Source organism: Cyberlindnera jadinii (genome assembly GCF_001661405.1).
Source record: "Cyberlindnera jadinii NRRL Y-1542 unplaced genomic scaffold CYBJAscaffold_19, whole genome shotgun sequence".
Classification (NCBI taxonomy): Eukaryota; Fungi; Ascomycota; class Saccharomycetes; order Phaffomycetales; family Wickerhamomycetaceae; genus Williopsis; species Williopsis jadinii.
The window spans coordinates 172,084-199,374 of record NW_017963670.1 but is presented as its reverse complement, the minus strand read 5'-3'; the positions used below and the strand labels follow the sequence as shown (position 1 = coordinate 199,374).

The window sequence follows — 27,291 nt, the reverse complement described above, 5'->3', positions numbered from 1 at the left end:
AGCTATTATGGATACGGGCCTGTCTCCACTGAACTGAATGCTCATATCACACCTAGAATCCCAGTTCATTCGAACTTCCCTCACTCTGATCCACAGAGGGTTTATCCACAAGGCACTGGCATTGGTGCTAGAAATACACCAAAGGGCTCCAAGGTCACCAACTATTCGAAGAGTGCATCATCTACTGCAGAGTCGATTGGCTCACAAAATGTGTCACGCGTTGGTTCTCCAAGAAGGCCAAAGTATACGCCAGATATCGATGACTCTCTTTCAAGAGTTTCGTCAATGGGCTCATCAAATGATCCAGTGTCTTTCAAAACCAGTCCTAATCTGCAAAATGTATTGCCTCATGGTCTCCACTCTGCACCACCAAAACATTCAGCTGTGTCCTCTGTGAATTCTTCTAATGTGGTTCATGAGGGTGTTACTGGGCATTATCTAGATACACACAGAGGTAATGTTCCGATTCAACAAATGAGCGGAGCTCCAAATGGTCGCGGAACTGCTGATGTTGCTGGTCATCCTACTGCACATCCTGTTAACCACATAGATACACATCCTGTTGGTCATACGAGTCATTCTTCGTTGGGTCCAGATCATGTTATTATTCCACCAAGTCACGCTGGACACACAACTGCACCTCCAACTCATCAAGCACCAATTGCCTCTGCCTCAGCTCTGGCTGCTCCTGTTGCTCCTGTTGCTCCTGTTGCTCCTGTTGCTCCTGTTGCTCCTGTTGCTTCTGTTGCTCCTGTTGTTCATGATACTTCAACTTCAAACGCTACACCGGTATCTCATGAAGTCCCAACAGACCATGCTGATGTTAAGCAGGCTCCAACAAACGTTATACCACAGAAGGATGTTTCTCAAGGGCCATATGCACCTGTAACTCAACAAACAGAAGTATCACACCCTCATCAAGCAGATACAGAGGAAACTTCATTTGCAACAGAGTCCACTCTTCAACCTCGTGATAATATTGTTGGTAATTCAGAAACATTGGGCAAGGAGAGTATCGTTATGACCGTACCTTCAGTCGAGTCGGGGGTTCCGAAAATGGAAGACGATTATACTGAAAACTCTGTCATTGAGTCGATGAATGCTGATCTTGTTTCCGAAACTCAAAGTGATATTGGATCTGTCACTGCTAGTCCATACAAAGCTCCACAGTTTGAAACATCAGTGGAAGATATTTCTGCTAGGATGAACAATAAAACGTTTGAACCTGGTTCATCAAATGTTTCTCTGGAAGATCATGTTGGAGGTTCAACACAGCCATCACATGTTTCGTTGGATCGTTATGCCCAATCTCATCCAAGCGATTCGCCATATGCACCATCCAGGTCTCCATATGCCAACAATGACCAGAAGGCGCCTGTGAAGAAGAAAAACAACAGGTTTATTCCAAAGTCTATCTCATCGACAGCTAGTAAAGAAGAACCTGTTGCTTCTGTTTCTGGTGATTTGGATTTGTATTCAATTTCTGGCATTCAATATGTTCCCCCAACAACTGTTGCTGAAAGCGATGACAAGAGAAACGCCGGAACAACCGTGTCACCGAGCCCAGTTGAAAATAATTCTCCTGATTCTGTTCAAGGAGACGTTTCTACGAGTGATGTTAGAAGAGACTTTGCACCTCCTGCAGAGAGAAGAGCTACATATTCTCCAACCAAGGAAAGAAGCTCCACGTACGTCTCGGTTGAAGAGAGTAGAATTGTCTCTGCGCCAACGGCAGACAGAAGGTCATCTTACATTCCAGTTGAGGAGAGAAGAACCTCCTATATTCCAGTTGAGGAGAGAAGAACTTCCTATGTTCCAGTTGAAGAAAGAAAGTCTTCCTATGTTCCAGTTGAAGAGAGAAGAACCTCCTATGTTCCAGTTGAAGAGAGAAGAACCTCTTATGTTCCTCAGCAGGAGTCTCGCAATTCTTCATCCCCAGCTCAATCCCGTCACGACTCTGTGTCTGATACTAGCTTCCATGCTCAACGTGGAGGCTCTTTTTCAAATGCTATGGGTCAATCATTGAATATGAGACCTATTTCACCTCATACAGCTGTACCACAATCCAAATTTGCACCACGCCAAGACTCTACGGCTGGTGGGGTGTCCTATGAGCCACCGTCTGCTCGTATGACTGCGTATGAACCACCAAAGAAGGAACAAATTGAGCAGATACCAGAGGAGGAGTACTATGATGATATCGTTGAAGATGAGGATGATGATGATGACGACGATGAAGACGATGACAAAAATGCCAAAAACCACACTAAGAGCAACGATAATGTTGACCGTAAACCATCAGTGAAGAAGAACAAAGAGAGTAAGGGTTCAAGTGGTGGGTCTGGATGGCTCGGTGGTTGGTTCCGTAAAGACTCGAATGAACCAAAGGTTTATAAAGCAAATCTCGGAGAGAAATCCAATTTCCACTACGATGAGAATCTGAAGAGATGGGTTAATGGAGATGAGGACTTGGATGAGCTGAAAAAGAAAGCTGCTCCACCTCCACCTCCTATCATCAAGAAGAAGCCATCCTCTATTCTTTCGAAGCCTCGTCCTTCTATTGTTGAAGGGTCTATAGGCCAACCATCTCGCCATCCTTCAGATAACAACACTGCTGTGGCGATGTCCTCAGATTCATCGGAGAGAGTGGTTTCAACTGGCAGCAGTGGTGCACCACAGTCATTACCACCACCACCTTCTAGCTCGCTTACACATAAAGCTGGACCTCCACCTCCATCTGATTTGGATTCCCTAATGAGTATGACCAGTGGTCCATCCACTAGAAGAAAGAAGAAGCCTGGTCGTGGTTACGTGGATGTTATGGGTACTATGAATATGAAGAAATGAATTGACCTTCTGGACAGGATACAACCGGGAGGTCTCTAAAATTATCAGAGCGAGAAGTACGATGCCCACTTTCTTGATTTGAATGATATACACTATATGTAAGATATAAAACAATCGTTATTTACAAGTTGATTTGATCAAATTGTTGCTTTTCCAGTTCCAATTTGTAGTGTTAATTGAACCTCGGTTCAGTTTGAAGATGATGGCTCCTTCAACGCTGGTTGTGCTGGTGCTCTATAGATATCACCGTTAAGTTTCATATCTTTGAAGATCATGCTTTGATCAATGTCTTCAGGTTTAGGGATTCTATCCTCTGGGGAATTCTCAAAGACAGAGCCAGCCAAGATGACTTTATCGGTATCCAAATCGATAACGAACCCAACGTAATCCGTAACGTTTCTATCAATCTTCTTTACCTTGTCGGTCTTCAGATTCACGTTAATCAGCTCCTGCTGTGTGTTGAACTTATACACGGCCTGGGCGTACTCCACTGGTCTTCCAGGCAGCATGATTGGTCTAAACGCAACCAATTTTGGCTTTTCGTTGAACTTGACCAGCTTCCAATCAAGCTTAACGCCCTTTGGAATGGACCCAACTCTCGCCTTTAAGGCCTTTTCGACCCAAACAGACACCTCCTTCTCAACAGGCTTGATGTCGCCGGCAGCAAATGCCTTGTTGATTGCAACGTATCTCTCAATCGCACGGTTCTTCCACAGGAGAAACTGTGGTTTCATGCCGGTTTGGTAGCGCATCAACGCCACCTGGACGGTGTTCATCCCGAGAGTGTAGAGCCTTCTAATCAGCGACCTCCACACCGCTCTTGGGCTGGTCAATGGGTTCGGCAGGTTCTTATACGACACTGGAATGTAGATGTCTCTTGTGAGGCCAATGAACCTTGGGTCGAACACCTGCTGTTGAGGGTTGGCATTTGAGGACTTCTTGGCCTCGTTCAAGGCACTTCTCGCTGAGGTGAACGATCTGACACCGAGTCTCGAGTTCGCAAGGGGTCTGAGGCGGAGCATGGCGTCGAACGTGCGGTCTCAAGCACTTTTCTCTGTATCTGTTTGGCTCTTTTGGCTCTTTTGGCGCTTTCGACACAGCGTCGAAACCGTCACACTGGCATTTTTTTCCGCTGTGGTCCTCCTCGCGGGCAGAACATAAAACGGGTTCGCGGACATCACGTGGCGCGCCACGTGCACGTCCCCCTCTGCCCACGTGACCACAAATCACCGCTCTCCCGCCATTTTGCGAAAAACACACAACCGCCAAACGTCATTCCGCATACGGAAACTTTTGCGTCAACAGAACCACCAAGCAAGCACAGGAAACGCTTCCCGCTGGCGTGTGTGCTAAAAATAGCACACGCCCACCAAGCGGCAGCACCAGCGCCCGCTGCCCGCTGCCCGTTGTCTGTTTTCTTCTCGAAGCTCCCACGCGGCTCCCCTCTGGCGCGTTCAATCCTCCGTTCAATCTTCACCAGAAGGCGCACTTTCCTCCCAGCCATTTTCGCTCGATGGCTGCGTTTTTGCGGTGGTTTTCCACTTTGTTCGAACCTTTGGCGCTTTTGTCTTTTTCTCCCTTTGAAGTGGTTGAAAGAGCTCTGAAATTTGCGAGGGAAAGAGCCAAACAGCAGCAACAACAACAACACCAAGCCGGGCTCTACGAATACACACTGAGTATTCTGTCTATTCAATTGATTGCTGTGTGTGTGTGTGCTTCTGTGAGCATCGCTGCTATTTTGTACTACCCGTGTGTGATTTAATTGGTGGATATCTGCCTGCTCTCTCTGTGAAGCGATCTTTTCGAGCCGGGATTTTCCACACACGCTGCGTCTTGGGCTTCCTTGAGACTGAGATCCAGAGCACGCTTTAATACCGGTGTGCGCTGTGTTTGAGTGCTGTTTGCGTGCTGTTCGAGTGCTGTTCGAGTGCTGTTTGTCGAAGCAAGGTGAAGTGGAGGACGTGAGACGGCAACATGGGCAGAAGAAAGATTTCAATCCAGCCCATCACGGATGAGCGAAACCGGAAGGTGACGTTTGTGAAGAGGAAAGCTGGCCTGTTCAAGAAGGCGCACGAGCTGGCGGTGCTGTGCCAGGTGGACATCGCGGTGATAATACTGGGCAAGAACCACTCCAAGTTCTTTGAGTACACGTCGACCGATGTGGATCAGCTGTTGGATCGGTTCAAGAACGAGGGTGTTGCTCACGATGTGAAGACGCCGGAGGACTACGGCGACTACAAGACGATGTCGCGCGTAGGCCCAATGGGAGCAGACAAGGGCCACCGGCGGACGACGTCCGTGATGACCGCCGACGTTGTTGAGGGCTCTGACGATGAGGAGGAGGACGACGACGACGAGGAGGAGGAGGACGAGGATGGCGATGACGACAATGAAGAGAAGCCCGCGGAGGCCAAAAGGAAGCTGAAGGGCCAAAACACTGATAGACCTGCTAAGCAGAGGAAAACAACAAGTCGGAAGAAAGCAAAGGACGAGGCCGCTGTGAAACCAGAGGCCTCGGTGCTGGAGCAGCGAGTACAGCAGTTGCAGGACATCAACAGCATGAATACTGTGCCTGCTAGTAATCAAAGTGCAATGGTGGGGTCTCACTTGCCAAACCAGCTCCTTCCAAGATATACACAGTCACACCTGCCACTATCAGGACAGGTTTCTGGGTTACCAATGCATAATCCATTGTACGAGGGTTCGTATTCTCATTTCCAGGAGTCCCAACAGCGTATGATGCCACACCCGTGGAGCCAGCAACAACAACAACAACAACAACAACAACAACAACAACAACAACAACAGCAGCAGCAGCAGCAACAGCTTCCCGTGGTTGAAACTGTACCGCCATCACAGGCATCGCAATTGGCATACCAATACCGGGTATCAGGGAACTATGTTCCCCAGCAACATCTACAATCGCCTCCTTCCACTGGAGGTGGCCTACCACAGCCAGTCGTGATCAACTCGCCCTACACAAGGGCAAGATCGTTGAACAACAACATCAGCAAGAGGCCTATACTACGTGTTGAGATACCAACAGATGCCAGGAAGCAAAAAGACGGAATAGCCACGACCTCTACAGCGTCACATACTGGCTTACACTCTGACGAGTCTGCAAATAAAACCGGTGTAAGTGGCAAAGATGGTACCATGAAACCGGGAGAAAGAACACCAACATCAGCTCAGAGTGATGAGCCAAAGGGGTTAGGTCTCTTGTCCAATGGCTCTACTCCGTTGTCCGCTTCTCTGGGTTCCGGGTTGTTCAATCTGCCGCCGCCGTTACCTCCTCAGCAGTCCAAGATGGGTGAACAGACACCACTAACAGGTGGACTGCCCTCGCGGTATGTTCCTGATCTGTTTCCATCACCTTCTAATTTCTATTCAAACGATTGGAACATACCCTTTGGTTCTGGAAATACGCCTATCCCTTCTTCTGCTAACCATCAACTACCACCAAGGGTAAGACGACATTTACAGCAGAATCTCACAGACTCTCCTCTACAGACAGCTACTATTAGGCGGGATCGTGAACAGAACTCCAGTCAGGATCAAGAATTCAAAGGGTCGCAATCTTCAAAGAATGGCAACAATAATGGAGATTCAAAATCCAAATGATACCACAGGTTACCACCTAAGGTCAATGACAGGTCACAGGCTATTGTGGTGTCATTTCACCAGTTCCTTTAACATTCCAATACATAGTTTCTTCTGAAAGTTATGTCAATTTTACTCTGTATATACTCTCCCTCATCTCACCTGGCTTTATACCTTGTTAAACTGATCCCACGCCGTAGCACAGTGGTTCAAGAATCTCTCTTTATCGAGCCCACCATGCCTTTCCAGTTCGAATCTGAACACGTTATTCGCCAGTTTCAGCTCTGCACTGACAATCTGTTCCTTCTGTATCCCTGTGATGATGCCGACTTCGGCATCGTCCTCTATAGCAGCGCTTTCGGGATCATCATCGTCCAGCTCTTCATCATCGTGGTTCCTCTTTCTCCTGTGCTCCTTTGTTACCGTCTGTGCCTTAACCTCTGTATCAAACACACACCGCTGTGAACTGAGAGCTTGTGCCTCTAGCGGTGCAAATCTCTGTCCTTCACCTGGGAACACGTCCGTGACATGGCTCACGGCTTGCGAGTTCTGGTACTTCTTGAACTTGCTCCACTGATGGTGTTGATATGCCAACTGCTGCTGGTACTTTATCCATTGACGTTGCGAGAAGGGCATACCCTGGCCAGGATGACGCATTATGGTGGCGGTCTGTGGTACGCGACGATATACGTTGTTCATCGCCGTGTATTGCGGATGCGACGCATTGACAAAGGGTATTTGGGCTCTGTGAGGGTTTGCTGTCAACGGCGCCTGTTGATGCGGTTGCTGCTTAGCCCTCTGGGATCCCACAGCATGCACAGCTTGTCTCTGAGCTCTCTTGAAGTTGGCTCTCTGTGCTGTCTGTGGTGAGAGCGGCTGCGAAAAGTTGTATATAGGAGCAGACCTGATGGTCTGTGGTTGTTGAGTCCTTGCTGAGCCAAGGTTCAAAGGAGTGGGAACCCGATCACGCTTCAGGCGCTTATTCGAGCTCGTCAATGGTATTGACAGGCTCTCCATGTTACTGGTCAACCCAGATGTGGACGGCGTTGCTCGTTGCAAACTCTCAGCATTGGCGCATCCATCCACAGCGTGGTCGTCACTCGGCGACGAAAGAACACCAGCTCTCTGTGCAATGATTTGACGCTGTTGTTGCTCGATTGATTTGGACTGTAGCACCGTGGTCTGCATCTTTGCACTCAACGGTGGCAAGCCAGGGCTCACGCATTGCAGGGCAAACGTTGACATGTCCTTTTCACTGTCTGGAATGTGCTCTGAGCGTGAGAGATCTAGTGGGCCCGGTCTCTTCTTTTCCTTCTCTTCACTCATCATGCTGTTCTCTTTCCTTAAACTACTCAACAACTACCAAACAGGCTGGTGTGGTTTGGCACGACGTCGGTGTTCAATTTGTGCTGAATTTAAACAGAGCAAGAGGTGGAAGACGTGAAAAGAATCTCTCCAAGTGAGTCCCCACTGGTATGTGTTTCACATTTCATTTTGAGGCTACGCGGGAACGCGTGCCAGGGGAACGCACCAAGCCCGTGGGCGGAGACAATTCCGCGTAGTACGCGGTGGTGGCACGCCGGTGGGAGCTGCCCAGGCTGCTCACTAAAACCTGCTCCTTCTAACGGCCACCGATCGTATATTGAGGTGTCAATTTTGGTTCATTGGTGGTGCTTTTGAGCGTTTCTGAGCCAATTGGCCAGGGAATGGATGGCAATTGGTGTTCTTCCGGTTGGTTGAAGCGATGGCTGGAGGCACACAGTGACGATGGCCCTTGTGAGGTGGTGCCGTACTGTGTGATGTAGAATGGGGATCTACGCTATGAGATGGGCCGCAATTTAGTAGTTTATGTTACGTGGTGGCTGTTCAGCACAGCATGGCCACTGTTGTTAGATAATTCATACAGCACAACCACTTCTGGCTCGTTGTAGCGTTGCGAATTAAAGAATATGAACTGTGTAATTTATCAAACGAGAAACCTGTCTGCATAAACAGCTTGCGTATTTCTAAAATTAATGCCTACCGAAAATCACCATTTCCGGCCAATTTCACGCTAATTACATCGAAAATAACCCAGTAAACCACATTACTGCACACCAGCACCACACCAGCACCATAACACACCAAACACACAGCCTGCGCTTCATCATTGACCAGTGGACAGCGCAATAGCCCATGCCCCACCGCTTATCAAGTTGTCACATCCGAACACCACACTCCACCGTCGCCAGCGCGAAAATCACCTCCCTCCGGCTCAACTTAGCCTCTCACCACGCCATTAAACCACACATCTTGCGCCATGGTTTCCCCTGAAGGTTGCCATAGCAGGTGCCCATACGTGCCGCACACCCAGCACAGTCCGTTATCACACGCATTTAAGTGACAATTGCACCCTCGCCACTACATAACCACCATCTCACCGCTTTACCTAAGAGAATTCACCGACGATCACGTGCGGTGGCGGTGTGTGGCCGTAACGGGATGCGCCGGCTTTTTTTCGCTTCTTTTTTTGCAGCGGACGAACAGACAGCGTGGAAAAGAAAAAGTTTTCACTCAACTTCTTCATCCTCTTCAAATGTGTTTCCTGTTTTCGAAGCAACAGAGATAACTTTGAATTTTAGCAATGTCTCAAGGTACTTTGTACGTCGGTGAATACGCCAGATGCTTCCTCGTCAAGGGTCTCGTCGAGTTCTACAACTTGGACGTGACTGTTGCCGCTAAGGATGCTGCATACGAGAAGAACTTCCCATTGGCCAAGTACCCAGCTTTCCTTGGTCCAAAGGGCTACAAGTTGACTGAGGCCATTGCCGTTGTGTTGTACTGTAAGTATTTTGTTCTGTGCCATGTCTTTGGTGGTGGTTTTTGCTCTCAAGGTCTTGTACTTTTGCAATGATGATACTCCATTATTTTTTAAACAGTTATCCCTGTCTTAATAGATCATGTCGAGAATTTTTACTCTGAAGAAAGTCCAGGAAACAGGAGATCACGATTGCATAACCTTCAATGGGGGCGTTGGCTTCGAGGTAGAGGTGCATTACTAACACTAGTTTCATAAAGTGCTCTCATTGACTGATGACAAGTCTCTCTTGGGTAAGAACGAGAAGGAATACGCTCAAATCATCAGATGGCTCTCATTTGCCAACTCTGAGTGGCTCCCAACTGCCGTTAAGGCATTCGGCCCAATCATTGGTAAGGTCCCATACAACAAGAAGCAAGTTACCGATGCTACTGCTTACCTTGAGCAATTGGCTGCTGTCCTTGAAGCCAGACTCTCCGAGTTCACCTACTTGGTTGGCGAGAGATTGTCCATTGCTGACTTGTACACTGCTTCTGTCTCCTACAGAGCCTTCCAATACTTGTTCGGTTCTGAGTGGAGAGCTGCTCACCCAGCCATCACCAGATGGTTCTCTACTGTCACAGCTCACCCAACTTTGGCCAAGACCTTTGCCGACTTCCAATTCATTGAGAAGCCAGTTGAGTACGTTGCACCAAAGAAGGAAAAGAAGGAGGCCGCTCCAAAGAAGGAGAAGAAGGAGGCTGCACCAAAGGCTGCTGCTGAAGAGCCAGCTGCTGCTCCAGCCGAGGAGAAGAAGCCAAAGCACCCATTGGAGCTTTTGGGTAAGTCTACCAAGTTCAACTTGGATGAGTGGAAGAGAACTTACTCCAACGAGGAGACCCGTGAGACTGCTCTGCCATGGTTCTGGGAACACTACGACCCAACTGAGTGGTCCTTGTGGAGAGTCGACTACAAGTACAACGATGAGTTGACCTTGACCTTCATGTCCAACAACTTGCTCGGTGGTTTCTTCAACCGTTTGTCAGGCTCCACCAAGTACCTCTTTGGTTCTGGTGTTGTCTACGGTGAGAACAACAACAACGGTATTGTTGCTGTTTTCCTCGTCAGAGGTGACAAGCACGAGCCAGCCTTCGACGTTGCTCCAGACTGGGAGTCCTACACCTTCTCCCAATTGGACGCAACCAAGCCAGAGGACAAGGAGTTCGTTGAGGATGTCTTTGCCTGGGACAAGCCATTGTTGATCAACGGCGAGAAGAGAGAAATCGCTGATGGTAAGGTCTTCAAGTAAACGCAGTTCACGCATTCTTCTTTTTAGTTTAGTATGGTTAATAATGGATTGTTGAAATACAACAAGTGATGAGTATATATAAGCACAACACGTTGCTGTAGTGATGAGATCTCACTGAGGCTGCCCCGTAACCCTGGTGATGAGATTCAGGTTGCAGCACTCCCGAAGCAAGCAGGCCGGGTAACTCAGGGACAACAACGCGTGCGAAAACGAAAAACAGCGAAAAAAGCACAGGCAAAAAAACGACATTTCGAATCTAAGCAGACGAAATTGCCAGCTTCACAGAGTGTTTTTAAGCAAAGAAGTAGATCCTTTTATTTGGTGATTTGATTCAGATTGGCACAGGATGAAGGCTGCTTTGAACAAGTCTGCTCTGCTACGCTCTCTTCGAAGACGTCCACTGGCGGTGTTAGGCCCGTTGACACTCATAGTTGTTGTTTACTACCTTTTCTTCACGTCAAGATCGACCTCAAAGTATTCATATAAGCCAAAGGGCAGTGGTTTCTTTGGCCGTGCGCCAGCTGTGGTTCCACGTAACTTGCCAGGAGACCACATCTCTCACTATGACTTGAATAAGCTGGCGTCGACCCCGATGGCTGCCTATAACAAGGAAAAGGTGCTGATCCTTACACCGGTCAGCAGATTCTACAACGAGTACTGGCAGAATTTGCTCCGCCTGACTTATCCTCGTGAGCTGGTTGAATTGGGATTCATCGTTCCACGCTCCAAAGATGGTGATTTGGCCCTGAAGAAGTTGGAGAAGGCGATCAAACAAGTGCAGACTGGTAAGAAGGAGAACAGATTCTCGAAGATCACCATCCTTAGACAGGACACCGAATCCCTCCAGGAACAGAGTGAGAAGTCCAGACATGCCTTGAAAGTACAGAAGGAACGTCGTGCAAACATGGCACTGGCTCGTAACTCGCTTCTTTTCAGCGCATTGGGTCCTTACACCTCGTGGGTGCTATGGTTGGACTCTGATATCGTGGAGACTCCACCAACGTTGGTTCAGGACTTGGTTTCACATGATAAGCCTGTTGTCAGCGCAAACTGTTACCAGCGTTACTACAACGAGGAAAAGAAGGAGCAGGACATTAGACCATACGATTACAATAACTGGGTTGAATCAGAACAGGGGTTGAAGATGGCTGAGGAAATGGCGGACGACGAGATCATCGTTGAAGGCTACGCAGAGATGGCCACTTATAGAGTGCTTATGGCCCACTTTTACGATTCAAACGGTGATCAAAACACCCTAATGGAACTCGACGGTGTTGGTGGTGCTGCTGTTATGGTGAAGGCTGACGTTCATCGAGACGGTGCGATGTTCCCACCTTTCCCATTCTATCATTTGATTGAGACCGAAGGTTTCGCCAAGATGGCTAAGAGACTGGGATACCAGGTGTTTGGTTTACCGAATTATCTGGTTTATCACTACAACGAATAAACAACACATTCCAATCTCTATCCTAGAAGACATTGCACTTTCACATTATCAATGCAAACAACTAATCCATATCGTTGTCACATTATACACGTATTGATGGCCTGTAGCGTTGCCCTGCTGGGGTTAACCTTCTTAATACTTGATATCTTTGCGAGATGCTTCTTGACGACGTCCTTGGTGACCAATAAATTCGGTTCAAGTTCCCATTGTAGGTTGTATCGAGTCGCCAGCAGTGCTAATGCCACACCAGGGGAGAGATCAGTACCCGATTCACATAGTATAAGTATAGAATTGTACTGTAGCGAGAGTATCTGAGGAAGGTGCTTCCTAAGTTCATTGGAGCCCTTCTTAGAACACGACAATGGGAAGTGGATTACACGGGGATCAGGGGAGGTGTACTTCTCGCTCAAAAGAAGTACTGTATCAAACTGCTTATCAAAATTATCAGCATTATGTGTTATTTGGCCGATACTGATACCGCTTGTTAACACCACAACGTCTTGTACCGAGCAGTCTCCTGGTGTGTTCTCGTCTACCAAGGTCCTCGTCAAGTCTAAAATTTCCCCGTCATTCAGCGATTTATCCAACAGCTTCTCCCTATTCTTCCAAAAGGACTGGGAAGTCAAGTTTCCAGCCCAGAGTTCATGATCATCAGCTGCTCCTTGGACATAGACGTATCCATTCATTTTCTTCATACCATCGTCTGCGCGTTGACTAGCAACACAACATATCACAGGGTGGAAGTCTTCGTACTCTCCCACTTGTTCCAGTGGCAACATCTGGCCTGGATATACCCATAGTGGTCTCAGATATTTGCCGCCGAGCTTCTGCTTCAACTCCTCTGGAGATGTCAGTCCCAACTCAAGCACTCTTTCAGCAAACTGAGGAATGAGGTTCGCCATTGAATGGGCCTCGTTCCTTGACACGAACTGGCCTGGTGTGAAGAGCCAGTTGTTTGATTTCGTGCCATGTTGAGGGTTCATGATGTAGTTCAACGTGGCACACCATAGCGGCACTGTCTTGGACAGCGCATCCGGGATGGTCTTCCCTCTTCTCGTAGAGTCAACGAGAATGATGCCATTATGAGAGTTGATCAAGGGCAGGAGGTGGAAGTTCAGACGTCTTGTACTGAACGACCATTCGTTCGTATGTCCGTCCGTCGACTTGAAGTACGCGGTGTCCACAACATCGTGTGGATCAACATACCACAGTCCACACCTCTCGTTGGGGACCAAGGGCCTTGCATAGCTCTCGTGGACCTCTCTCACCCAACAAGAATCCCAGTCGATCGAATGGAGCCTATTCCTTATGGACCTTTGCGGCTTTAAAACCTCTTTTACCGCAACTTCCATACACTCCATACACTCCATAACTCAGCAGCAACCTCACAGCGCATATGGACTCCAAAATATCACAACTTCTAGCCCATAAAATCGTGCAATGTGCATGATGATGAACTGCCATGGAATACATATTTCCCGCCAACTTGAGCTCGCATAACTACTGAATTGGGTATATTCCCTCTATGGGATGCTCACCAAGCTGTGTATCTCCGAAACGTTTGTACTGGTGTCACGTGACGCCTATACAAAACTTTCGGTATTAAGGCGGAGATAATTATGTCGCAGCGTGGGACGGCTTCGGATTTACAGACCAGGAGGAGCCATTTTGAAGCATGGGTATTAACAGTGGTGGACAGTGTGTTTACCTTTATGCGACATATCATTGGCCCATACTGTCCCTTAAGGTACCAATGTTGTGATGCATGGGGGACTCCAGATGCGTACGCGTGGTTTTTATGTGGGATGAGCTTGCTGGAAAGGTATATAAGCAACCATGAGGCCTTGCTTTGTTCAGCTCTCAGATTGAAGTCCCCAGAGAGTATACATAGACACAGATTACGATATTCAAGGCAATGTCACTTACAGCAGCACAAAAGGGGATCATCAAGGCATCCATTCCATTCTTGGAGCAACATGGTGTTGAGTTAACATCATCTTTCTACCAACACATGTTCTCGACTCACCCAGAGGTTAAGGACTACTTCAACCTGGCTCATCAGGGACCAAACGGTGCGCAGCCACGTATCCTTGCTTACTCCTTGTTGCAATACGCAAAGAACATTGACGATTTGACCCCATTGACTGCCTTTGTCAAGGGAATTGTTGAGAAGCACGTTGGTTTGCAAGTTTTCCCTGCACAGTACGACATTGTGGGCTCATGTCTCTTAACAACCTTGAAGAAGATGGTTGGTGAGGGCGCCACACCAGAGTTCATGGAGGCATGGAAGGATGCCTATTACCAATTGGCAAACCTTTTGATCAAGCTCGAAGCTGATCGTTACGCCGAAGTTGAAGGTACTGCCAACGGTTGGAAAGGCTGGAAACCTGCAAAGATTGTTAAAATTGAGCAGGAATCCGACTCTGTCAAGTCATTCCACCTACAATTCGACGATGGCAAGTACGTTACTCCACAACCAGGGCAGTACGTCACAGTTAAGACCCAGATCGGTGACGACATCGAAACCAGAGAGTACTCCATTTCATCCGAGTTCACCGATGAGTACAAGGAGTACAGAATTTCCGTCAAGAGATTGGAGAACGGTAAGGCATCAAACTTCATCCATGACAACTTGAGCGTTGGTGACTATTTGCCAATTACTGTTCCATACGGAATCTTGAAGCCAGCCGAGGTTAAAGAAACTGCACCAATTACCTTCTTCGTTGGTGGTATTGGTGTCACCCCAACTGTCTCATTGATCGAGTACTACTTGAAACAGGGAAACAAGGTGACCTTGCACTACTCGAACCGCAATGACCATGAACGTGTCTTTGCTCCAATATTCGAGAAATTGTTGAAGAACGACAACTTCAAGCTGTATGAGTACGTCACTGACTCCAAGTTGCCAGCCACAACAGACGCTAAGCACACAATCGCACACCATAGAATTACAGAGGATATCTTGAATCAATTGACCTTATCTCCAGATGAGCACTACTTCGTCCTTGGTCCAGTTACATACATGGAGGTTGTTACAGGCTTCTTGACGCTGTCAAAGGTTGACAACGAAAGAGTACACTGCGAGCAATTCGGCCCAACCCACGTTTGAGGTGGATTGTTGGTGTGAAATATACATACTGGTGCCGTCATGGCTGATAATGCTCATATAATCTCTTCTAACTATTATGTCAATGAAATAAATGATTTACATTAATTACATGAAATGCCCTGTAGTAAGAGCTCTTGCACAAGCGTTGCAACGAGTCCTGCAGGGGAGGACAACCTTGAGGCACATCGATGTATTTGCAACTTGTACAGACAGCACAGATGAACCATACAGCGCTCACATGGCTTACCCATTAGCTGCGTTAATTGTGATTGGCGTTGCACAGAGGCCTCACGACACGTGATTACGCCATTCTGTTTTACCCAAAACGACACTGCTTATCGGGAATTAAACTTTCCCACATCCAACGGTTGCGCAAAAGCACGAAACAAAGTGCAAAAAAACAAAGTGCAAAAAACAAAGTGCAAAAAACAAAGTGCAAAAAACAAAGTGCAAAAAAACAAAGTGCAAAAAACAAAGTGCAAAAAAACAAAGTGCAAAAAACAAAGTGCAAAAAACCGTTACACACAACCCAATCTGCTTGGAGTTGCACCATTGGCACTGCAAAATTTGCACAGAGCACAGCGACAAAGAAAGCGAAAGCAAAAAGAAAAGTCAAAAACACATACGAAAACGAAAACGAAAACGAAAACGGCCAAACGCGCCGCGGATGAAGGAAAAACCACTTGCACAAAATTCCTGAGGTTTACCCTTTTTGATAATTTTCTCCCCTTTCATGTGTAAATTGCAGCGAACGTTTGAGTCGTTCTTTCGCATTTTTCCCTCCCCTTGCCAAATTTGTGCTAGTGTTCCTTTCTTTTCTTTTCTTTTCATTTCATATCCTCTGATAACACTATTCTTTAAAGGAAGCTTGTGTGTGCTTTGATCCGTCGTTGTTACTATACGCTGCTCCATAGGAAAGCTGCTTTGGAGAGCTTGTTAACCTGTTGATCCATACGGCATTTTATTTCCTTTGCGGTGTCTGAGCTAGGTGCTTCTTTCTGCCCATTTTCCACCAGTATCCACACCTCCGTATCGATAGAGCGAAGCAGCAGTGGGATACACTGTGCGGTTGAGTTGGAAGAGATCACGAGATAGAGTCGAACCAAGACGGGAGAGCTCAGCGTAAGAGACAGAGTATCGCCTACAGAGACAGAGAAAGAGTAATGTCCCGAGTGATTTACCTATATACAGGGCCTGCTGAACAGGCACGTGAGAGGGCTAAGTTGTACGAGGTTGGGACGCGTGCATCTTTCATCCATACGACTGATAAGCTATCCGTTGTGATAAAGTTCATCAGCGTTGTTGGTAAGTCGGACTTGGACCTGAATTATCCCACCATCTTTATCATCAGCGACGACGTTGGTGATGGTTCCATCACCGCGGCTGAGCGCGAGCTTGATGCCCTAGTGTTTGAGGATATCCGTACGCTGTTAGAGGAGCACTACAGACATTTGAACGTGCTGGTGTACAAGGAATCGCTGTTGAACATGCTTGAGGTCCGTGCTACTGTGGAGAAATACCACAGGCTCTTGAAGAACAGGCTCTTGAGGATGAAAACATGGGCTGGCTTAAACAACGAGGAGGCCGTGGACTGTCCTATGATTTATTCCATGCCGAACTGTTTAAAAATGATTATGAATACGAGTGACGAGAGATCAACAATGTTGAGGGAATATATACTCAAGATCAACAAAGCTGTTAATTTTGAGAAGTTGTTATCCTGCTCCCGTCCCTCTTTCAGCTTTTACCAAAGTGCTATAGGCTCATGGGGATTCATTGCACATGAATTGTCCTGCGACGAGTCCACTGTGTGTGCCTACGCCATGTTTAAACATACGTTGGCTCAACTTCCACCTTCTTCGCCGTTGATGATTTCCAACAACGATCTAATGTCTTTCTTGTTTGCCATTAGAGATTCATATCGTGGTGGTAATGCGTTCCATAACTTTCGTCATGCCGTGGATGTCTTACAAGCGACTTTTTACCTGTTGATACGGCTTGGAGCCCTTCCTACACCTGAAGGGTTTTCCGTCGATATAGAAGGCGTACCAACCTCGGTTCACCAACCTACAATACCTGCACTCTTGGATGCTGAGAACTGCTTGACACTTCTGTTAGCATCTGTGGGCCATGATGTTGGTCATCCAGGACTGACAAACGATTTTCTTGCAAAGTTCAAAGCGCCTTTGAATACTGTGTTTTCATCCAAGGCAGTACTAGAGAGCTTCCACTCTTCATGGTTTAAACGTTGTTTACGCCTTCATTGGCCAGTATTCCTGCAAGAGCCTTGGAACAAATTACAAACTGAAACGATATTGGCTACAGATATGGCTTCTCACTTTGGTTATGTTAAAATGATACAAGGGCTGGTCAAAACAGGCCAACAGTTGAAGGCTCCGAGTGATGTTGTTGTGTTGATGTCTATCATCATCAAATGTGCAGATATCTCTAACGTTACACGCCCACTAAACGTTTCATCACGCTGGGGTATCATTCTCACACGCGAGTTCAACGAAATTGCAGAATTGTCCAAGCACTTGTCAGCAAATTCTGACTTATATCCAATTGTGGATCCTAGGGAGGAACCTCACTTCCCATTGACTTACCAGAAGGCAATTGAAGAGAGTCCTCAGCTACCAAAGAGCCAAATGTTCTTCATATCACATTTTGCCGATGCAATGTTCAAAGAAGTTGCAGCATTGATACCAGAATTCGCATTCATGTATGAGGTACTACAGGCCAATACCACGGTCTGGAAGAGCGCTATCGAACCAGCAGCTGCCTAAAACAACATATCATGAGCCGATTGATGTTGCTCATCAGCCCGCTACTTGCACTAATATTTTTCTTTCTGTTTGCATATTTCCCCTAGATTACGAAGTTGATTTTCTCTACATTAGCCATGAGAACCTGTTCTTTATATTTATTTGATACTTGATTAATAACATAAAGAGTGAAAGCTCAACCCTAATAACACGAAATTATTATGATCTTGGTGATTCCTTTTCCTCTCCCTTCACTTTTGGTGCACAGTATTGTAGCTCAAGAGCTGCAGTGCTAAGAACTCATTCAATGAGACCATCTTCGTAGTGTTGTTTAACAACATCAAATGCCTTCAGCAATTTACCACGAGCACCCATGGCAGTAACACCACGTTGTTCCAGTTGTTCATCGCTGAGATAGATGAGCTCCTTCCAGGGAATACCATCTAGTGCTGCTGTATATTTGTGCAATCTCAAAGTCTTCAACCATGCAGGTATGTCGTTCAACAACTTTAGACTGGTGATTTGCTTAGCATTGACCGCTGGTGATTTTGGAGACGCGGTTTGTTGGCCCTTTTGAGGACTCGAATGCTGTAACTGTGGTGTGTAGTGCTTGCCATTACCGCCTTGGCTATGAGTGTGTGCGTGTGTATGGGTATTAAGCGAGCGTTGAGGATTCATACTGACCGATTCGTATAACCCACCACGTTGTGGTGGTGGAACACTTGACGTTGTGCGCGTATAACTGTCGTTATAGGCCAGCACCCTGCCACGTTCACCTGCAGCAGCATACTGTTGCTGTTGTTGCTGCTGCTGTTGCTGCTGAGCCTGTTGCTGTTGCTGTTGCTGTTGTTGATGATGCTGTTGTTGTTGCTGCTGCTGCTGTTGCTTTTGCTTACGTTGAGACTCCAACTGGGTTCTAGAGTTGATCGTAGACAAAGCAGATAGCTTCAGCGCAGCACTGTTATGGCCATCTCTTTTACTAGGACTGTAATCGTTCGAAACATGTGCCTGCTGTGTCAACTGTTGAGCGAGACTTGTGATGTCAAACCGATCATAACGGGGCTGTGGTTGAACCAACTGTGGCCTAAAGTCCTGCTCATGGCCAGTACGGTGTGCAAACGGGTCCGCACTTCGAGATCTCGTGTTATCCAAGAATTGCTGCTGCTGTGAAAGAGCATGCTGGGCAGAGTTCGACCAGGCAGAGGTTGCAGTGGGGGCAATGACCGTTGGAGAAAACGAACCATCAGGTTGCATGTTGTTTAACATGGAGTCCAGTGCCAATGGAGGCTCAACGGACTGGAAGATCCTGTTTTCAAACTGTTGTTGTTGTGGCGATGAGTCCAATTTCAGCCTGGCATAGTAATAGATATCGTCCGGGAGGCATGACAAGAGATTATCAACAACGGTGCGTTGCTGGTTCGAATCCAGAGTGCCCATCCAGGAGATGAGGTTTGCAACGTCGTTCTTAAAAGTCAACGAGTCCAACTCCATGGAGCTCAGCGGACGCTCAGGAACTTGCGTGGTGGAGCCGGCCCCCGTTGTGGAGCTCGCGGCGGTTCCAAAGTTGAAGCCCTGGGCACTTAAGGGTCTTTGCATTCCAGAGCCATGGAACTGGGAGATCAGGCCATTGGACACGTCGATTATTGGGGACATTGGCCTAGTTGGATTCGCCAGTTCTCCTTCGTAGGCGAATGACGAGATGAATGGCTCAGGGGACAGCGTCTTGGAGGATAAGAGCGCAGCACCTGGATGCTGCTGGGAGGGAGGGACATTATTAATAGAGCGTAAAGCACCGTCTTCCAGACGCTTCTCCAGCTCAGAGTCCTGTGGCATGGTCGTCGTCGTCGTCGTCGTCGTCGTCTTCTCCTTCTTCGTCCAGCGTTAATGTGTGCCTGATTGACTAAGGAGAAAGAGCTGTTGCGAAAGAAATGCTCTTTCCTTTACTCGTCTACTTCTCCCAAGGGCGTACTTCCCGGGTAAATTTTTCTTTTCTGAACCTGGGCCCCACTACCAGCGCAGGATTTTTCTCTTTCTTCTGGGGGGGGGGGCGGTGGGCGTGCACTGGCGGTGTGAAATTTTAAGGGGGAAGGGGTGATGTCTGGGTTTTTCTTCGCTACGTGCAACTTTCACCACGAACAATCATGGGAGCCCTAAAAAGTTTAGGCGGACGCTTCCCTTCGACGGACTGCGAGCACACACGTTCCCAGCCAAAAAACACACACACACGCACACACAACGAAAAGCAGCAGGAAACGCAGCCAGAGCCGTATGGTTCAAACACAATTGGTGGAAAGTAGTCACAACATTGCTTAGTGCAAAGTGCTGCAGTGTGTTGGTGTCCAATGGCAGGGAGAACCATGCTTTTGTATTGTGCTTTCTTTGTATGTGCTTTCTTTGTATGTGCTTTCTTTGTATGTGCGTTTCGCTCGTAGTGTATGGCTTGTTTTTTTGTATAGCTTGTTTTTTTGTATAGCTTGTCATCATGATGAGATAGGCCCAGGTGGGAAATGTCAACAGGTTTTGTTAGGCGGGGGCCTTGGTGTCCAGCCCGATTTCACGGAGGGCGTTGCTGGCCTGGGGCTCACAGGCCGCCATTGGCCCAGGCGAGCGCGGGTGCTTCCCCCCGAGAACCGGAAGGGCAAGCGTGTGCGCGCACAGAGGTCCGGAGAGCTTGTTGAGCTTGTTGACACATAACTGTAGCGTTAACATAGTTGCGGCGGGCGGTGCGATAGACGACTCATTCCACCACTCTGGAGACGCTTTTGTGCTTCAGTTGCCATGTCCAAGACACTGAAACTAGCGCTGCTGCAACTGAAGACTTCTCCCGTGAAGCGTGAGAACTTCTTGCACGCCGAGAGGCTACTACGCCAAACCGTTGATGAACACGGGCCAGTGGATATGGTTATGCTCCCAGAGTGCTTTAACTGTCCATACAGTATAAAGCTGTTCAGGAAATATTGCGAGAGCATTCCTGATGGTGAGACGACGCGGTTCTTATCACAGTTCGCATCGGACAACAAGGTTACACTGGTTGGTGGCTCGTACCCTGAGGTTGACGGTTCCACAGACTCAATATACAACACATCTGTTGTGTTCAGCCCAGAAGGGACCATAGTGGCCAAGTATAGAAAGACACACCTGTTCGATGTTGACATCCCTGGGAAGATCTCATTCCAGGAGAGTAGGATCCTTGGTGCTGGAGATCACAACACCGTTTTCCAAACGAAGTGGGGCAACGTGGGCCTTGCCATCTGCTACGATCTCAGGTTTCCAGAGGTGGCCAACGTCGCAACGAGACCGCCTTACAGCTCGTTCATGATGATGTATCCAGGTGCTTTCAACACAACAACGGGCCCCAAGCACTGGGAGTTACTAGCAAGGGCTCGTGCAGTTGACAATCAGTGCTTTGTCGCTGTATGCTCTTCTGCAAGGGACCTCGACGCCAAATACCATGCGTATGGACATTCACTCGTGGTGGATCCATGGGGCAAAGTCATCGCCAGGGCGCACGAGGAAGAAGAAGCAGTTGTCGTTGAGATCGATACCTCGATGGTTGACAGCGTTAGACAAAGCATTCCAACACAGACACAGAGAAGATTCGATCTATACGGGAATAGCTCTACGGGTGCCGTTGTCAAGGATAAATAGAGCCCATTTTATGAATATACTTGACGGTTCGTTGACTTCCTAAACAAGTAGTTCCAGATAAGATATCAGCATACGTGTGTCCCCTACTCATTTCAGCAAGGCATGTGTTGTGCGATAAGGGGAAAAGTTCCCTTCTTTACCCACCAAATATCAAAGAGCACTAGCAGTACAACAATGAGTGACAAATTCGCAATATTACCTTCTATAGGACTTTCTGGGATCAGTAAGTTGTCTCTTTTTGTAGCGTTTAAACATTTATAATTGTGTTACTGACGATCGCTGCTTGTAGAACTCGGGATGTCATTGTATCACTTGTTAAGACAACTATCCTCGAAGTATAGGGTCACCATAGCCTACAATGATGAAGATATATTTTATTACCTGATCATAACACAGCTGAACATACGCTTAACATTTGACTTTGAGTGTCAACTGCTCCTGTTTATAGAGATTGTTGATCTTTCACGTGTCTCATTGACGTATCAGGACTATTCATTGAAGGATTACAGGTTTCAAACCGTGTATGATCACTATTTTGGACCTACTTATCCAGGAGAGTTGAAGAACTCTGTGTACACGTTGAACTACCCTGGGCTATCGTTCCGATTTAACGTTGAAAACACCAAGAAACTACAAGGAATCACCGATGCATCGGAACTGTTACGACAGGTTATGGCTACAAATCCGAAGGCAAGTTCCATTGCAATTCATCATCTATCGAAATGGTCAGAGTTCAAGACGTATGGATTTAAAGCACAGACAGTAGATAGACTAGCGGTTGATGATATTGAGGTATCAGAGATAAGGATTAAAGGAATACAACATGATGAAGAAGGTCCCAACACTAGAGATGGCTTTGATCTCGATGTGCATTTCTTCAAGCATCCAAGGCTTGAGAATTTCAGCTTGGTTATCGACAGATCTTTGCAACAAGATGTGCTTGCTGAGCTGGGCCCTCCAGATGAGGTGTTTTTAAAGAACGATTCAAGATCTTCAATCCACGGGAGAAGTCCAGTTGATGATAAGTCAAAGTGTGTTTTCCACAACTACTTCCGTTACGGATTTGACTTGTTATATACTATGACCAGATCTGGAGGGGTTCTGACAAAGGTTGTCCTTCACGGAAATTTACCAGAGAGTGTCCTATTTGGTAAGTACCGAAAATGCAACTGGCGTTGTAAGAGATTTCAAGACGAAGAGCTTGCACAAACCGAAGCCGATTTAGCAAACGAAGAGGTTGTCATCAACAGAAGCGAATTGTTGGGAAACAGTATGGAATTCATCGATGGTAACTGGGAGAAGAACGAGAATGAGATTGAATGGGGTAAGAGCGTCGTCTTCACGTATAACGACCACGTTGTTGAATACGTCCATGGTCGGATAAACGCTATAACACTGTTTTAGATGCCAATATTGTTCTTCTTCGCTACACAGTAAAGTCAAATCCAGAAGAATAATAGTTCATGTCATTTCTCATGGGAGTCGCACATTGTAAGTCCATAGCCATCAATAGTACGATCTCCTGTCCCAAACTTCATCTTGGATGAAGCTGGCTAGCACCTTGGATCCTGTCTGTAGAAGAGGATGTCCTGCAACGGCCTGGATGAACTTCTCCAAGCCCGCCCTTCTAGTTTCAATCACTTCGTCGCTGAACCTGTTTGTAAATACCTTACCGGGAAGGCTTGGTATCACCACCCTTGAGGACTCCATCTCCAACAGCGATTTGAACGTTTCAAAGTCAGAATAACGACGGCGCACAGAGGATTCACGTAGTCTAAACGCGGGTAAGTTGGTCTTACACACGATTTCGTAATCTGTAAACATCTTATTCCCATACCCATGGGTACGAGGGTTTACAACCTCGATCTCCAGAAAGTTCTCCGGCTCCCCGTACAGTTCGTCGAATGATTGGCCCTTGTTGTGGCCATTGGCCAGCGACTCGCTCACTTCCGAGCTGAAAGATTTGAAAGCCATTTTGGAATGCGCTGTTTGTTGTTGTCAACAATTTGACCTTTTTCGGCAACAAAGTTGTCCTGTTGATAATTTTAAACCACAAAAACGATCTTGCTACGCCCCCAAGACTGCGCACACCCGGACACCCCTTTGTTTGTTGTTGTTTTTGACGTTGTGGGTTTTCCCGTAAATTTTTGCATCAACTTTGACACCCAAAGCGGGTGGGAACGCCGAGGTTAAACCAGTGGAAGGCAACTTTGAGGGCATTAAGAGATGGACAATAACATTGACGCGAACTACGAATATCTCCAGGAGCAGCAGATGATGCTGGAAGAGCCTCAGGAGCAGGCGGCAGAAGGAGATGATGTGGAGTCACTGTCGCAGACACAAGGCGAGGAAGCTATAGACGATGACGACCAAGGTATGATGGGGGATTCTGTGTTTGCCAATGTTGGCCAAGGTCTGGAGGGTAATTATCGTAACATGATGATGGCTTACTGGCAGGAGACCATCAACAGTATCGAGCACGAGGATCATGACTTCAGGAACCATCAGCTGCCGCTTGCAAGGATCAAGAAAGTTATGAAGACAGACGAAGAGGTACGGATGATCAGTGCGGAGGCTCCCATTCTGTTTGCCAAAGGATGCGATATCTTCATCACCGAGCTGACGATGCGTGCTTGGATACACGCAGAGGAGAACAAAAGACGCACGCTGCAACGGAGTGACATTGCAGCGGCACTACAGAAGAGTGATATGTTTGACTTTCTAATCGATATTGTTCCCAGAGAGGAACCGCAATCGACTGCTCAGTCGTCGTATCAGAAAAAGAATAACTCTGTATCAGGGTCAGTATCAGCAGCAGCTTCGTCGTCGCAGTATTATGAAAGCGAGAGACCACAAGAATACCATCAACATTACAATTATGAACAACATACTCAACAACACCAGCAGCAAGGACAAGAACAGCAGCAGCGGTCACAGGAGCAACAACAGCAGCCACAACAACATCAACAACTACAACACCAATCTTAGTAACTCCATCAACAAACTCGGACATACAACTAGAGATCTACAAAACAGGAACGTATGTATGTGTTTTATTATTATGTACTATATAAGTAATGTGATTCATGACTTGTTCTCAGCGTAGAAGAAGTTAATAGCCCAAGGCTCCAGAGAGTACTCCTTTGCATATTTAAAGATGCCTGTTGCTGGCGTTCCATATCCCCAATTTGGACGATCTGCTGGAGGCTTTGGCTCAACACCTTTGGCCTGCTTGAACAGGATGAAGACATATCTGTGCTTTCCTGTCCCCTTTGGAGGCCCAGGACCCATGTACTCCAAGATCTCCTTCCCCTGAGAGCCGAGATCCAGCTCTGCAACAAATGAGGAGCTTTCCCCCTCTGTTCTCTGCAGTGTGATCCCAGTGGTGATGAAGTGAGCATACTCAGACCACTTCTTATCTGTTCTCGAAGGAGCATCGGGATCTGTGAGCACAAGCGTGAACAGAGAACCCTCGGCTTCATCCAGTGCATTCACTTCGTCCTTATCAACGTTGGCCAAAAACTGAAACTGTGGCTTCTTCTGAGTGTCTGCAACCGCCAATGTGTTCCCGAGAGTCACCTCGTTGTCACCACCAAAACTCACTTGTAGTAAACCTTTGACGTTGAATTGTGGCAGCACGTCTTCGAAAACCTCATTGGACTTCAAGGACTCCACAATGGAGTTGTTAATGGTTAGCAATGGTCTCAATGGCATGATTCGATGTTCGTTGAAAGCTGGATATCTGAAGCGTGTTACTCTCGTCAATGGTCTCAAGATTGAACTCTTCACAAATGACATCCGATGAACTGCTCAGAAGTTGAACCAGATAATAAAATAGCAAACCAGAGAGGCCCCTCAAAAAGGGGGATGATGTAACAAAAAAAGGTGGTTAGAAATGAGTTACACACCCCGTATAGAAGTGTGATACGGAGGAAACCCCCAAATAGGCAATTACCGTATATGGCACTTTTCGCGGGGTCACATAACGCCGAGGAGTCATAGTCATAAAGCATGGGGGGCATTTACATTGTTCCCATTTCCACTTCCAAATACACTATCCTCAGCTTGTTATAACGGTTGTGTGCTTTATCATTGCTTAGGAATCGTCCCAGAATGGCCCCATTAGATCCAGAACTCAACACCTTCATCACTTCGATCCACCTCTCACACGCTGAGGCTGTCAGGGTACCAAACACTGATATATCCGTGTCGTATGCCCACTTGGCACACATCACGGGCCATATCCAGAGTCTGTTCACCTCTCCAAGCTCCCCGTTGTACGATGCGAAACGTGGCGATGCTGTGGCAATCTCGTTGCCGAACTCGTTGGAGCTGGTTGCCTTCTTCTTGGGTATCACTAACGCTGCGAGAGTCGCAGCCCCCTTGAACCCGAACTACAAGAAGGACGAGTTCGACTTCTACTTTGGCGACCTGAAGGCCAAAGCGGTTGTTGTTCCAAGGGGAACCCATAACAACAGAGACTCACCATTGGTGCTATCTGCAAAGGACAACAAGGTGTTGCTCTTGGAAGCATGGTGGAACTCGCAGAGACAGAGAATCGAGTATGCTGTCTATGACCATGCATCAAATCGCCCTCTCTACGAGTCTGAAAACTTCCCAGTCTTTGTCAACAACTTGACGAGATTCCCTGGAATTGCTTCACCAGATGACGTTGCCATGATTCTGCACACATCTGGAACCACTGGTCGTCCGAAGACAGTGCCACTTACACACGCAAACATCTCACGTTCCATGACCAACATTGTCAATACGTACCATTTGACTCGTGACGACCGTACGTACGTTGTTATGCCCTTGTTCCATGTCCATGGGCTGATCGGTGCTCTGCTCAGTACCTTCAAGTCTGGTGGTTGTAACATCATTCCTCCAAAGTTCAGCGCAACCCACTTCTGGAACGATTTCATCACTGAGAGGGCTACCTGGTACTCTGCTGTTCCAACTATCCATTCCATCTTGCTAAACACTGAACCACCAAAGCAATTCCCAAAGATTAGATTTATTAGATCATGCTCTTCTGCCCTCGCACCAGCTACTTTCCACAAGCTAGAGGAGTTTATGAAGGCACCTGTTCTCGAAGCATACGCAATGACAGAGGCATCGCACCAAATGTGCTCCAACCCATACCCTCCTTTGAAGCGTAAGCCAGGTACCGTTGGTCCTGGCCAAGGTGTTGATGTTGTTATCCTGGATGAGGCTGGTCACGTCTTGCCACAAGGCTCCATTGGTGAAGTTTCCATCAGAGGAGCAAACGTCACTAAGGGATACGCCAACAATGCAAAGGCCAATGCTGAGTCTTTTACCCAGGAAGGCTATTTCAGAACCGGTGATCAAGGTTTCATCGATGAGGATGGTTACATCAACTTGACTGGTCGTTTGAAAGAGTTGATCAACCGTGGTGGTGAAAAGATCTCGCCAATTGAGTTAGATTCCATCATGCTTTCCCACCCAAAGGTCAAGGAATGCGTTGCATTTGGTGTCAGTGATGACCACTATGGTCAGATTGTCCAAGCTGCTGTTGTCGCTACAGGTGGATTGAACGCGGAGGAGCTGAAAGAGTTCATGAAGACCAAAGTGGCTGCTTTCAAGATCCCTGTCAAGTTCTACTTTGTTGACAAGATTCCAAAGACAGCTACCGGTAAGATCCAGAGACGTAAGATGGAGGACATCTTTGCTTCCAAGTCGAAGTTGTGATCTTTTTGATCTCTTTCCATAATAGCGTATATTCCTGATAATATAACACAATAGTTAAGAGTTATAACTTACAGTCCT

At 47.2% G+C, this 27,291-nt stretch overlaps 17 protein-coding genes across 17 annotated transcripts; 10 read left to right on the top strand and 7 right to left on the bottom strand.

The window, feature by feature from the left end:
• Positions 1–7: 7 nt before the first annotated feature.
• CYBJADRAFT_175387 (uncharacterized protein) lies at positions 8–2,847 on the top strand (the record flags this gene model as incomplete). Its single annotated transcript, XM_020216696.1, has 2 exons — positions 8–21; positions 57–2,847. The coding sequence occupies 2 exons, from the start codon at positions 8–10 to the stop codon at positions 2,845–2,847; spliced, it is 2,805 nt and encodes a 934-aa protein (XP_020068292.1).
• A 188-nt stretch (positions 2,848–3,035) lies between these two features.
• On the bottom strand, positions 3,036–3,869 carry CYBJADRAFT_155616 (MBA1-like protein; the record flags this gene model as incomplete). Its single annotated transcript, XM_020213451.1, has 1 exon — positions 3,036–3,869. One exon carries the CDS (start codon positions 3,867–3,869, stop codon positions 3,036–3,038), a length of 834 nt encoding a protein of 277 aa, XP_020068291.1.
• Positions 3,870–4,821: 952 nt separating this feature from the next.
• CYBJADRAFT_113008 (SRF-like protein) lies at positions 4,822–5,151 on the top strand (the record flags this gene model as incomplete). The annotated part of the gene is made up of 1 exon (XM_020212131.1): positions 4,822–5,151. A coding segment is annotated over one exon (330 nt), but the record flags the coding sequence as incomplete, so codon positions are not given.
• A 1,464-nt stretch (positions 5,152–6,615) lies between these two features.
• On the bottom strand, positions 6,616–7,776 carry CYBJADRAFT_164626 (uncharacterized protein; the record flags this gene model as incomplete). The annotated part of the gene is made up of 1 exon (XM_020213863.1): positions 6,616–7,776. One exon carries the CDS (start codon positions 7,774–7,776, stop codon positions 6,616–6,618), a length of 1,161 nt encoding a protein of 386 aa, XP_020068289.1.
• An 849-nt stretch (positions 7,777–8,625) lies between these two features.
• CAM1 (translation elongation factor EF1B gamma) lies at positions 8,626–10,538 on the top strand. Its single transcript, XM_020213207.1, has 2 exons — positions 8,626–9,269; positions 9,505–10,538. The coding sequence occupies exons 1-2, from the start codon at positions 9,071–9,073 to the stop codon at positions 10,530–10,532; spliced, it is 1,227 nt and encodes a 408-aa protein (XP_020068288.1). The 5' UTR covers positions 8,626–9,070; the 3' UTR covers positions 10,533–10,538.
• Positions 10,539–10,942: 404 nt separating this feature from the next.
• Positions 10,943–12,174, top strand: MNN9 (mannosyltransferase complex subunit MNN9). The gene has a single exon (XM_020215878.1). It carries the CDS (start codon positions 11,125–11,127, stop codon positions 11,977–11,979), a length of 855 nt encoding a protein of 284 aa, XP_020068287.1. The 5' UTR covers positions 10,943–11,124; the 3' UTR covers positions 11,980–12,174.
• On the bottom strand, positions 12,057–13,331 carry RIT1 (tRNA A64-2'-O-ribosylphosphate transferase; the record flags this gene model as incomplete). The annotated part of the gene is made up of 1 exon (XM_020216945.1): positions 12,057–13,331. The coding sequence occupies one exon, from the start codon at positions 13,329–13,331 to the stop codon at positions 12,057–12,059; it is 1,275 nt and encodes a 424-aa protein (XP_020068286.1).
• Positions 13,332–13,912: 581 nt separating this feature from the next.
• YHB1 (flavohemoglobin) lies at positions 13,913–15,194 on the top strand. Its single transcript, XM_020215877.1, has one exon. It carries the CDS (start codon positions 13,991–13,993, stop codon positions 15,086–15,088), a length of 1,098 nt encoding a protein of 365 aa, XP_020068285.1. The 5' UTR covers positions 13,913–13,990; the 3' UTR covers positions 15,089–15,194.
• Positions 15,195–15,811: 617 nt separating this feature from the next.
• Positions 15,812–18,101, top strand: PDE2 (3',5'-cyclic-nucleotide phosphodiesterase PDE2). Its single transcript, XM_020215876.1, has one exon. It carries the CDS (start codon positions 16,252–16,254, stop codon positions 17,872–17,874), a length of 1,623 nt encoding a protein of 540 aa, XP_020068284.1. The 5' UTR covers positions 15,812–16,251; the 3' UTR covers positions 17,875–18,101.
• Positions 18,102–18,153: 52 nt separating this feature from the next.
• VTS1 (Vts1p) lies at positions 18,154–18,393 on the bottom strand (the record flags this gene model as incomplete). Its single annotated transcript, XM_020212205.2, has 1 exon — positions 18,154–18,393. A coding segment is annotated over one exon (240 nt), but the record flags the coding sequence as incomplete, so codon positions are not given.
• A 1,513-nt stretch (positions 18,394–19,906) lies between these two features.
• CYBJADRAFT_38047 (uncharacterized protein) lies at positions 19,907–20,484 on the bottom strand. The gene has a single exon (XM_020217688.1). The coding sequence runs from the start codon at positions 20,335–20,337 to the stop codon at positions 19,993–19,995; it is 345 nt and encodes a 114-aa protein (XP_020068282.1). The 5' UTR covers positions 20,338–20,484; the 3' UTR covers positions 19,907–19,992.
• A 147-nt stretch (positions 20,485–20,631) lies between these two features.
• On the top strand, positions 20,632–21,468 carry CYBJADRAFT_117080 (carbon-nitrogen hydrolase family protein; the record flags this gene model as incomplete). Its single annotated transcript, XM_020212220.1, has 1 exon — positions 20,632–21,468. A coding segment is annotated over one exon (837 nt), but the record flags the coding sequence as incomplete, so codon positions are not given.
• Positions 21,469–21,673: 205 nt separating this feature from the next.
• CYBJADRAFT_186938 (uncharacterized protein) lies at positions 21,674–23,404 on the top strand (the record flags this gene model as incomplete). The annotated part of the gene is made up of 2 exons (XM_020217239.1): positions 21,674–21,724; positions 21,791–23,404. Coding segments are annotated over 2 exons (1,166 nt in total), but the record flags the coding sequence as incomplete, so codon positions are not given.
• Positions 22,957–23,500, bottom strand: SNX3 (Snx3p). Its single transcript, XM_020217687.1, has one exon. It carries the CDS (start codon positions 23,473–23,475, stop codon positions 23,008–23,010), a length of 468 nt encoding a protein of 155 aa, XP_020068279.1. The 5' UTR covers positions 23,476–23,500; the 3' UTR covers positions 22,957–23,007.
• Positions 23,501–23,673: 173 nt separating this feature from the next.
• HAP5 (Hap5p) lies at positions 23,674–24,249 on the top strand (the record flags this gene model as incomplete). The annotated part of the gene is made up of 1 exon (XM_020213206.1): positions 23,674–24,249. A coding segment is annotated over exon 1 (522 nt), but the record flags the coding sequence as incomplete, so codon positions are not given.
• On the bottom strand, positions 24,217–25,278 carry CYBJADRAFT_155589 (YbhB/YbcL family Raf kinase inhibitor-like protein). The gene has a single exon (XM_020213450.1). The coding sequence runs from the start codon at positions 25,213–25,215 to the stop codon at positions 24,586–24,588; it is 630 nt and encodes a 209-aa protein (XP_020068277.1). The 5' UTR covers positions 25,216–25,278; the 3' UTR covers positions 24,217–24,585.
• A 943-nt stretch (positions 25,279–26,221) lies between these two features.
• PCS60 (Pcs60p) lies at positions 26,222–27,290 on the top strand. Its single transcript, XM_020215875.1, has one exon. It carries the CDS (start codon positions 26,254–26,256, stop codon positions 27,211–27,213), a length of 960 nt encoding a protein of 319 aa, XP_020068276.1. The 5' UTR covers positions 26,222–26,253; the 3' UTR covers positions 27,214–27,290.
• The last annotated feature ends 1 nt before the right edge of the window (position 27,291 follows it).